At 37.3% G+C, this 12,311-nt stretch overlaps 1 protein-coding gene across 7 annotated transcripts in view; it reads right to left on the bottom strand.

The window, feature by feature from the left end:
* Positions 1 to 12,311, bottom strand: part of LOC100744774 (segmentation protein cap'n'collar) — a 116,093-nt gene that overhangs the window by 66,738 nt on the left and 37,044 nt on the right. For all 7 annotated transcript variants that reach the window (XM_012385718.3, XM_024367702.2, XM_003489558.4 and 4 more), the window contains 2 exons: positions 11,640 to 11,807; positions 4,062 to 4,137 (listed from right to left, as the gene is read on the bottom strand). In XM_012385718.3, coding sequence (XP_012241141.1) covers positions 4,062 to 4,137; positions 11,640 to 11,807 — 244 coding nt within the window. The remainder of the gene's footprint in view (positions 1 to 4,061; positions 4,138 to 11,639; positions 11,808 to 12,311) is intronic.

Raw genomic sequence — 12,311 nt, 5'->3', positions numbered from 1 at the left:
TTAATGAAGCTCCATAATACACAAAGAGTTTGGTCATTGCATGCAAAATTCAAGATAGAATTTTAAGATGATGAATCTTAGATGACTCAAGTAATTCTACCTTACTCTGTGTTATCGAAATTATCCTTCAATTTCGCTTTAGGACTAAACACGTATCTTTTCACCATCTGCATAATATAAAGATATTGTCTTTCATACAATTAAAATATTACTAATATCAAAATACTATTTGTCTCAACAATTATATCTTTGGCTGGACGTAACAGGTTCTTCTCATTCTCAACTATTCTACGTAAAAATATTTCTTCCGAACCATATGGCGACATTAAAATCCAAATGTCGTTTACTCTACACGTTAAAATTATTTGGACATAGCTATGTCAGGTAAAATGTTAAGCGATAAAGATACTTTTTTTTCTCTCGAAAGGTCTGTATCTCGGTTGGAGCCCCGTTCGTTATTCTCTATTTTTCTCTTAGTAAATCTTAAAGAATAGCGACGCCCAAGGAATTTGTGCTTTCTTTTGTCGAGCGACTCATTAATCACACAATGCCGTACGTCGAGTCGATCGATCGACGACGAGATAGCCGCGTAATGAGCTCCGCTGCTCTTGTTAGTCTGGTCGGTGCTTTGTAAAACGAACTTATTATTGCGGAATCGAATTAATTTACTACACCAACGGCTCTGTGTCGTGCAACAAATAAGCAAACCGTAAATTGCGGTAAATTGTAACGGTCGCTCTTTAACTCTCGCTATTTTTCTCGTAAATGACAAAATAATTTATCATGCTGCAGCTCTGCATATTGTTTCGGAAATAATAAAAACGTAAAAGAGTCACGATGGTAATTATATCGTTTAATTTAAGAAACACTTTTATTTTTTAAGAACAATGAACACATACATATATATCAACGTATGGTAGAAAAATATTTTCCGTGTAATCTTGTTTCTCGGTATATTCGACTGCTGTTTAACGTAATGTTACACATTTGCATTCTCTCCCCACGGTGAAAAATAATTTTTAACGACGCGTGGATTAAAATCAAATCCCATGTCGAATATTACCTATGCAGCGTAAAAATGAAAGGCAACGAATCAATTTTCTTTTTCGTTTTCTCTTTCACATCTCCATGCACATACGGTGGTTCAAAGTATTCACACACTTATAGAAACTTTCTTACGATTCTATTACGTGTACGTGTAATGAGACACTACGATCATGACTATAATTGATCGAATTTGTAACGATTCTGAAAATATCTACAGAAATTACTGTATTTATCGCAAGAATATATTCTGCAGAGATCACGAAGATATTTAAAAAATCAAGTGCACATTATGTACCTACTCGCTAATCAGCGGGGCCACTTTTAACATTAGTTATACGTTTAAAACCGCTATTCACGCTGTGTATTAATTGTTTACTAAATAAACGTTACGTTAGCATCCTAGCGTAAGTATCCTGTAACTTTATATATTTGACCAAATTTGACCAAAGCTACCCTGATCACGAAAGTCGTGTCTCGCAACTATACCACTGAAACCTCAAAACTTGTTTTTTTATATAAAACATTCAATATAGACGTAAAACTTATATACTAAATACTTCACGAGCCATTTGTGCAACCTATGTAAAATCAAATCGTCATATAGGGAAGTGCTTTCGAAGCATCCATCGATCAAATTTCTCGCTTTTCTTTTTCCCGAAAAACGGAGAACAAAAACGAGACTCGAACAAACTGTTGGGAAATGTTATGCATGTCATAAATTCAAAATTCAATCAATATGTGAATTTAGTATAGAGAAGAAGTACAAAATTTCTTACGATACAATTTTCTTATGAAATTTTGTTAATTTACCAAGTCGAAAGCGAATTGTGATATTGAACGCGATACAATCGATACAAACAAAGCTTTGTACATACAAAGTCACCGCTCGAAGTTCTTTATTTCACAAAAGTATCGGGCGATCGATTTTCTATTATTCGAACTGTATCGAACAAAGCAAAACACAAAAGTGAACAAGCAAAAAAGGGGATGAAAAAATATGCGAGCAACGAAATAAAGAACTAAAACAAGAAAAAAGAAGGCGACTCTCGAACTCACTTACAGATCGACGCAACGAAGCATCCTGTGTTCGAACTGTGAAAAAAAAAAAAAAAAAAAAAAAAAAAAAAAAAAAAAAAAGGAGGAAGAGAAATAAAGAACGAGGTTCGCGGATACGCCGACATTTTAAAAAGGTTTTAACGAGCGAACCTTCGTCAAGCGTCGATACGAAACACGACGTAGAGTGGATCGCGGTGGGCTAGGCGCACTCTCTGGTCGTCGCGACGTAAAGTAATTAAATGCAGAGAAGGGGAAACCGAGCGAATACGAAGGGCTGCTGAGGATGGTGGGGTTCGAAGGTAAGGGAGGGAAGAAGGCAGCGAGGGCGTTCCTGTAGCCACTCCCCGACTTCTCCACGAGACTTTACGAACTGGAACCTCTGGCTCTCTGAAATCTCTCACTCCCGCCGTACCTGGACAAAGTGTATCCTACCAGCCAGCCAAACGCTCAGCTTCGTGTTAGACGATCCTTCCTTCTCTGCATACGTTCATTCTTGATCTCGTACCAACGCGCAAAAGTGTCTCCACGAATTATTTTCGGTTGTCCGGCGACGTTCTTTTCACGCTGGTTGGCCACAGTCCTTCGGATTATGCAACAATTGCGCGAAAGAAATTCTCCTCGGTGAGCTCTCTATACACAGGAATGTACTTGCGCGAAATTTAACGCGACTATCAGTACGGAGAGGTAACAACAATGGAATGAAATTCTTTTGTTTTCCTTTTTTTCCTTCGAGCTACGTTATAGAGGAAGAAGGTGATAAGTCACGTTGTTCATTTTTTAGACGAAAGCAATTTAGAAATTTCATGAGCGTTAAAATGAATTAAATGTATTTATAATCGGGTATCGAAATTGTGTTTGCTTTTGGGGCTAAATATGTATTTTTCTTACTCGTTTCGTTATATACTTATCAATCATGTTACTTGTTGGAATATAAAAATATGAATTGTATTAATAATTTTATTATTAATTAGGTATTGCATTTGCTTTTGTTGCAAAATTTCGTTGTGTATATTTTTCCACGATATTAACTATACATATATTAATATTACCTGTACGAAATTCCTTCTGTTTTATTTAAGTCATCCGAGCGACATTGGAATCAACAACTTAACAGTATCTGTACTTACCATGATTTTTTCTGTAATATGGAATTGAGTAAGATAGAGCGCGCAATTTATATATTGAGACACAAATTGTTGGAATGTGACGTTATATAATCGTTCATATAAATTTTGTGTCACAAATAAAACTACTAATACGATTTCTACTTACGATTTTATACGACAACGCTTATCGCAATTTATAGTTAGACCGCATAGTTGCCGATACACGTCATTTACGCTTTTCATAGCGTTAACATTCTTTTTTGCCTTCGTTTGCTGCCATCACTACCGAATTATCTACCACTGACTAATCGATATAAAAATGATTCGACTAAGGAAATAATCATCGAATAGACTACATTTAATCAACGCGTTTATGGTAATTAGATTCGCGAGAGGTGCGGCCAGGCGCGGTCGTGGCTCTTAACTGCAGCGAACCTTCAAATTGGCTTTTACAAATTGCAACGTTAATTTGACACGCTTTGAATAGAAGGAGCTACGCGAACTAGCTGTATATAATTGTCCCTGGTTTTTTACCGGCGTATTAGTACGTCTACGGTATACGGACGGTGTCTATCACCTTTGATTGACTCTTTAATTAGAGACTGATACGCAAAGCAAGCGTTCAAAGTAGCGCATAAACGTATTATGTAATCAAAATTATGAACACCTTTCATAGTGCTGCTGTGCTTGTTATACGGTTCTTTTGGATATATAAGTACCTATCTAATTATTCTCGCATAGTTTGCACAAATATCGCAATATTTCTTTTACAAGTAAAATTTCCAAATAAAAATTTGATACAAGTTTTATCTTAAGTTGTTTAATTGTACGATAAAACTAATTTGCACTTACCAGTTTCGAGATCGACGGTATAAGGAAGGCCTGCCCATGGATCATCTTGTGGCTCGTCATATTCCTTTCTGTCTTTCTGGAAATGAAACACCGAGGAAATGTTCCTAGCAGCTAACAATATATTCCGTTGAGCGAATAAAACCGGACTTAGTCACGAAACTAACTTTTTTCTTGTCTGCTTCAAGATACGATGACACCCAATCGAATCAATAGGAAGAACTCTTTGATACTGAGAAATGTTTACGTAGCCAATTCCTCGTAAACAAGCCGCAATTAGCAATTATGTTGGGTTTAGACGTCGTTAAATAAACGGAGTAATAAATTAAGAAATTACCGTGATAAATATCTGACAAATCTAAGACATCAAGTGTCAATTGATTTCTTAACAAACTAGCGATTAGCAAGCATTTCACGTTTAGAAGACATAAAGTAAACTGAATTATTCATATTCGTTTTAAAAAACGTTATTCATATTTTATTCCCACTGAATATTATTTACATTATAACATTATTACATATATTTATAACATTAACAACTTTGCGTCAATGTGATGTTTCATTTCTAACTTGTTTTCATTACTTTACAGTATTAACGTCATTATATTCATCTTTTCAACGCGTCAAAAATTTCATCGCCACTTTTCTTATCATTTCTCCATTTATCTTATCTATTTATCCTTTACATTATCTTTTGTATTACTGTTAAAAATTTTTCTCAACTACCGACACTAGTCGTTCCATTGAAAAGAAAGTGACAGATTGTTCGTACATCGTAGCAAAAGCTCGCAATATCACGGATGAAGCCGTTTTCAAATTTGGATACGGCGGCCGACTTTCGCTGAAAACGCCATTCCGTTGATAATGAAAGGATCGAAAACGACGCCGCGTAACAATGGCTGAATTCACTCGGATGGCATTCGAGACCGTGAAGGTCGACGATCATAGAGACGTCATAATCAAGGGAACCTAACGGCAACGTGAAAAAGAAGCCGAGGGCGCTCATATGGCCGAGACCATAGGCTGGCCGTACCCCGTGTTATATACGGGCTGCAGTGAAATGAGTTTAATGAAAATAGCATTGTACTCGACCATTAATCATAGCGACTCTCTGATAGTAGCTATCCAACCACTGGCTTCTCTCTCTCTCTCTCTCTCTCTCTTCTCCCTTTCCTGGCCTCCAGCTTTTCATCCCCTTCTATCGTTGCCTCAGTCTCTTTTTCATTCAGTGTGATGTATCGTCGTTGAGTGGTGCGTTATACCAAGATCCGGGGTTATGAATACAAACTTCGATCAATCCTCTCTCCACCCTTCGATCGAACAACTCCCGCGAAATGAAACTAAGTGCATCGCAGTTACGCGCCATCAAGGATCCGCGTGCATTCTCGTGCTCACTGTTTCCTGTTTAGATTCGCAGCTAACTTTCCTCGTTTTAATTTTACTGTTAAACTTTTTCGACTTTAGAACTATATCGATATTGCTATATGTATAATCTAAACACAAGGATAATTTTGTTTTACCTAGTTTTGTATTTATGAGCTGTTCGCAAGACACGTTGATCAAGTACATTAATTGGAAAGCCGAAAGAAGAGATGATATTATTATATCGCAATCGTTACTTTTTAAATTTACCTTGGAATGAATGGAAGTATAAGTTAATTTGTTTTTACACAATTGAATATTCATGGTGTATCTACGTAGGAAATGAAATTGAGAGACTGACAAAAAGTGGAGTTGATCAGTTTGGTTTCCGAGTTGATCATATATGTAATATCGCATGTTATATCAAATTGAATATTCACTTTTGCGTACACCTATCCTTCTGCTGATATATTATTTAATTCAAAGGATAGCATTTGAAGCAATATATCGAAAATATGTAAACACAAAATAATTTCAGTTACCTAAATCGTTAGAATTGTTTGTTCCCATCTATATGCTCGTCATTGTATGTACCCATAATTTGTATTGTGTAGTCTTTGTCGGACTAAAAACAATTTGTTATTCTCTTTCTACGCGTACTTCGTATCTATATGTTCGTTGGCAGTGAGAATAATCGAACGAATCAAGAGCTGAAGTTATCATTTTTAAAATAGAACCAGGATAAAAGGTGCCAGGATCGGTGTGTTGCGAATTCGAAAAGACGACAGGTTACGAATTATTCGCAGAACCGTGACTGGCAACAACCTGGCGACTTCAATAGCTGGCTCGACGGTCACGGTGGCCCATTGATTTCGTACATATTCGCGGAGATCAATACAGATTCTAGCTCTGCTTTCAACCGACAGATCGTTCGTGACGGCCGAAATAAGCAGACTCTAAGTAGTTCGAAAATCTTAATTGAGAGCTGCGCGAACGATGCAAACTCATAACGATGACAGGACCTCCATTGTCATACGGGCGACCGTGTCGTTGAGAAGAAAAGCCACGTCTTTTTCGAATAAACAAGATAAAGATAATAAGATATAAAAATTGTATAGTTATATTGCTAGATCTTTGGTTTCCAGTTACTTTCATATCCTAATTACTATTGCAATTCTTTAGATTGCAAATGAATAATTATATACAGGGTGGTTGGTAACTGGTGATACAAGCGGAAAGGGGGTGATTCTACGCGAAAAAAGAAGTCGAAAATATAGAATAAAAAATTTTTTTTAATTTTTTCATCGAGACAACGATCTACAATAAGATCCGTTATAACGTACCGCACGCGTACCGAGCGAAAGTTCAAAGTCGATTTTCTCGAAAACAAAGCCTCAAACGAAAAATTTGTATTCTATATTTTCGACTTTTTTTTCGCGTAGAATCACCCCCTTTCCGCTTGTATCACCAGTTACCAACCACCCTGTATATAATTATTCATTTGCAATCTAAAGAATTGCAATAGTAATTAGGATATGAAAGTAACTGGAAACCAAAGATCTAGCAATATAACTATACAATTTTTATATCTTATTATCTTTATCTTGTTTATTCGAAAAAGACGTGGCTTTTCTTCTCAACGACACGGTCGCCCGTATGACAATGGAGGTCCTGTCATCGTTATGAGTTTGCATCGTTCGCGCAGCTCTCAATTAAGATTTTCGAACTACTTAGAGTCTGCTTATTTCGGCCGTCACGAACGATCTGTCGGTTGAAAGCAGAGCTAGAATCTGTATTGATCTCCGCGAATATGTACGAAATCAATGGGCCACCGTGACCGTCGAGCCAGCTATTGAAGTCGCCAGGTTGTTGCCAGTCACGGTTCTGCGAATAATTCGTAACCTGTCGTCTTTTCGAATTCGCAACACACCGATCCTGGCACCTTTTATCCTGGTTCTATTTTAAAAATGATAACTTCAGCTCTTGATTCGTTCGATTATTCTCACTGCCAACGAACATATAGATACGAAGTACGCGTAGAAAGAGAATAACAAATTGTTTTTAGTCCGACAAAGACTAAATACACGCGACTAATTATAAGAAGCACAATGAGAAGTATAATACGTATGAAACACCTCGTATGTTTCTTCGTTTACAACTATACCTATCTAACCCTGTACTGCAATAATTCAATTAATTAAAAAAAAAAAAAAAAAAACAAGTGTTGCAAACAAAACGTCAAGGATCCAGCAACGACTAAAATTCTAGCTCGTTACTTGTAATTTCTATAATCTATATTTCTATAACGATTTGAAAGATGAGAAAACTATAAATACGTAGTTGATTGAAACTATTCTTTGCCTGCGCAGAAGAAACAATTGTTCGAAAATAAAGTATGTACGTATGTGAATAATGAAACTATAGGTAAGTATGGATGGAAACAATTCCGAAATACAACATCACGGGATCGACCGCCATTTTCTCCCGAAAATTCATCCGACAGAAACAATCAGGGAAGAGAAGGAGGCCAAACCCACTTCGGTTCGCTGGGCGCGTTTTCAATTTCCAGGACCATCAATACGTCCCTCAGAATCCCCCTGCCATGCTGCTCCAATCTCTTTGGCCCTGCTCTCCCCTCTCTTTTTATCTTGCTCTCTCCTCTCTTTTTTTCTCCACTACGTCCCGCGACCAACCGGCTTTCTTCTCCCTCGCCCTAACCCTCATCTTCCTTTCCAGCTTGCTTTATCGATGCCGCCCCTCGACCAGAGGGATGCTGTACATCTATCATTTTAACAAACCCTCAGCGATTGCATCCCGCCAACAAATGAACGCCATCCGTTCCGATGTTTTTACGAATACATTTTAGCTGGCTCCTGTCGTTATGCAAAAGAAAGCGAGAAGCCATCATCGAGCATCGTTCGTATTTTCTTCTGATTATATCGAGAATTTAGCGATTCTTTAGGAACATAGGTGAGCGAAGTATATCGTAGTAAGCGTCAGAAAAATGGAGAAATGATTTGTTCAGTGGGAAGAAGGATAACAGAAACGAGTTCTCTTGTTTTTAGTGAAAATTCTTACTTTTGGTACTTACGTCGTTTGTCGGTTCAAACGCTTTAATCGTAGCAAGAGTTTGGAGTTTATATTGAAACTATCGATGATGGAATTACAAATTTCTGTAGGTAAAGAAATTGAAGAATAAAATTGACGAAATTGAAGAAAGAACGAAGAATACGTGGATAATATGGAAAGAAACGGGATTTAGGGGGAAAAATCACAGGAAAATGTCTTAAAATGCATTGTTATAAATCTGTAACGTTCCTAAATAAATTTACTCAATTTTAAATAAGTTTCTATAGGAAGTTAAAAAAGGGTCTTCTAGGACTTTGAGTTTCCATTAGATCGAAAGAGATTATTTCCTTCGTATAAATGGAGCAAGTCGCTATAATCGAACCTGTCACCATTGCGAACGCAGATCGTTTGGAATTTCAGCCGAAGTCGTAAATTAAATATTCACGCCAGTCACTCCGAATGAGCGCCATTATTTTACGCTGGAACATAATACGCTGTACTCTTCGAGTATTCTCGTCTTATTAAATTGGAATCAACGATAAAAGATAATTTAATAGTCGCAGGCAAATTTAGATCGAAATTTTACCATTAATCTATTAGCATCTCGTTTCATATAAAAACAGACAAACCGTATACTCAATATTATTAACGAAATTACTAAAAAAAGAAGCATACCATATATCTTCCAATCAATCGGGCACGAAAGTTTCCAAATTTCTCTGTTTCGAGAAACGTACAGGAATTCGATAAAAATCTTTCGAAGAACTTAAGTTCAGCGTTCGATAGAAACGAGGAAGATAGACTCGTATTTTTAAAGATATTCGCAGTTAAAACAATTTCAGGACTAAATATCGGGACAATGGCTGTCAATATACAGCGAAAGAAATTGGAGGAAGATGGGACAGAGGAGTGGACTGGCCTTTGTTCTCAGCTGTTCGCGAACCACACTTTGGATCGATGTGTCTGCTTTCGATCGGGATCGAGGATATTCCCCGTATTATTGGAGCCTCGAAGACGGCGGTCCCTTCACAAAGGTGGAACCCGTTGGAACAATACGATCTTCGAGGAGGAAGAGCCCGAAAGACGAAGCGAGTTAGATAGGGATTGGAGAGAGGAACGAAGGAACACCGACTTTACTACCGAAGGCCGTGAGAGCAAAAGAGAGAGTCAAAGTGGAAGAGTAAAGGAAACAAGAGACCGGAGAACGGAGAGAAGAGACGATCAGAGAGGAGAAGAGAAAAGAAGAGAAGAGAAAGAACGTCGAGAAGTCTGATGGGTTACCCGCCCAGAACGTCATGCAACGTCATTGTCGGTGACCACGGTATGGATGAGCTCTCGTTGGCTCGAATCTTCGTGGATACTTAAACTCTCTTCGTGCTCATCGACTGAAACGCGTCAGATGAAGGAAATCGACGTTGAAAAAAGTTGTGTCGTAGAATAGAAAGTGAATTAAATCAGTCGATCTGGAGTGAACTGCAGACACGATTTTAGATTCTTAAGGAAACTACGCATCGTTGAACAGGGTACAATAGAATCGTGACCGAATAAAATTCATTGAATCAAACCGCTGCAATCAATATAGGTACAATCATGCAGTCGTTCAGTCTTTGATTATTTTAAGTTTGCTTTAAGTAACTTGTATTTACCCCAAGATCGAGATTTATACTGTTATTTACTAGCTTGTGAAATTCATGATTCTGAATAAGATTACGAATTGCGCGAATAGATGGAACGTCTAACAAAATTGATAAGACGAAGAGGGAAAGACGAGGAGGCAAATCTGGAGGAAGGAGATAAAGTACAGTAGTTTCGAGATATTCTCACGTACAGGGAATTAGAGGCAAGAGACAAGACGAGAAGCCGACAGTTTGGGGTTCGAATTATCGACCGAGATCATATCCGAGTGCACGTGGGATGGTTCCTCCTAGCCTAATCTCTTTGGTATCTATCGAACATAGCTTCTATGGGTTCTGCAGGATTATACCTTTTGACTGATCTATGTTTGACCGATTATCACGGTGGGAGTCCACATGCAGACACTTGATAAGAATTAGGAGACCTACAGGGAAGAAGGGCAGCTTATACTTGCTAGTGATTCGCACGTTCTATAAGATAACTTATAGAACATAGTAAACAGTACACGTACGTTTGCAAACTTCAAATGAATAAAATAAATGAAAGAAATTCTCTTAAATTTTGTTCGAATATAATAGACGCAAGGTAGATTTATCTAACTAAATTTAACTAACTCAATGAGATATTTTCTAGACAAGGATTCGAGTAACATTTGTACAAAACAGGACAGTCGGTCGAGAGATTGTAAAGAGATAGCCACCCCGAGTGCCGAATTCTTCTGTTAGTCCATCGAGTGGCGTCACTTTTGTTTGATGCCTCACCGTCGACTTCACGACGAATCGATACCGATCTATCGACACGGATCGCTTGCCTCTCATGGCCGTATCCACTCGAGTATTAATACGATCAAATCTTAACCTTTTTTCTTCTTTTCTTTCCCTGTCGTTTCCGATGAACAATCAAACTTCCGACTGGTGAACTGTTTCGAACTCGACGACTCAACGACGACGAACGTATTCCCACGAAATAGTTCCGACAAGCGAGAACGTACATCTAAATCATGACTTTCTATCGCTGATAATCGCAAGGAAGACACAAAAGACGGAAAGGCTGAACGCCAAGGCGAACTATCAGAAAAGATACACTACCGGACAAAAGTTTAGGTATCTGTTAAAGGTCCTTCAATTTTCCTACCGTTTAACTTACTAATTTTAATGCCTCTATTCTGTCAATGTTAACACGGCGATTCATATTATGCCATATCGTTTAACTTTACTTTCATCGCAGTCTTCACTTTTAACCCTTAAGCCGAAACTTTTAGCCGATGGTGTACGTTAGAAACGCGAATTTGAATGTTACACGAGAAAAGGCAAAATGTTAGGTTCTCTGTAATGTGAAAGTATACGAAACTCGATAAACAATATGTCATTAATTGCTAATTGCGGTTCGTAAACGGGAGAAAGCGTGGCAGAGATCGAAGTCGAAATTAAGAATAAGAATATAGGTACTTATCGAAGACAGATCGGTAAGTTCGGTTGAGCATGTTATGACAAAGATAAGGGTAATGTTACATACCTTTTCGTTAGTCCCATTGATCGCTTCCAGAGCTTTTAATTTCTCGATCTCATCGTCGGACTCCTTTTCCAACGTGGACGCCTTTTTCGTTGTTGTTGTTGGTGCTTCCACCAACGTAAATCCCAGATCCACGTCTTGCTTCCAGAGCACTTCGATTAAATCCATATCCTGAAACAATACGTAAGCGTTTGTGAAAAAATGTTGATAAGTTAGATACATAAATTGAAAAAATGAAAAGAACTGTTACGTTGACACAAATTCATATTTTTATTAGATACAAATGTTTATTTTTACAAAAGTAATAAACGAAGCCTAAATGGAGGTTCGTTTCATCTAGTAAATATTGTAATATATGTTCCACTTCGGATATTTTACGTTTTTCTTCATATTAAATGTGTATTCTACAAATTTTTGCTTTTTAATAATTTGCCCTAAGTTCGTAAACACTCGCTGTATATCAATATTCGTTAGATGTTATAATTAATAATGTACTGTTAGAAGCAGTGTAAAAAGTATAGATACGATAATTAATTTCAACGAAGATAACGTAGAACGTCGTTTATTAACTATTTTTTAACGAATAAAAAATATGTATACATTCTTACAAGTCAGCAGAATAATTTTCACAAAAAAAAAAAAAAAAAAAAAAAAAAAAAAAAAAGGAAAATTATA

Source organism: Bombus impatiens, unplaced genomic scaffold, assembly GCF_000188095.3.
Source record: "Bombus impatiens unplaced genomic scaffold, BIMP_2.2 scf_0344, whole genome shotgun sequence".
Taxonomy (NCBI): Eukaryota; Metazoa; Arthropoda; class Insecta; order Hymenoptera; family Apidae; genus Bombus; species Bombus impatiens.
This window is presented reverse-complemented; position numbering and strand designations above follow the sequence as displayed.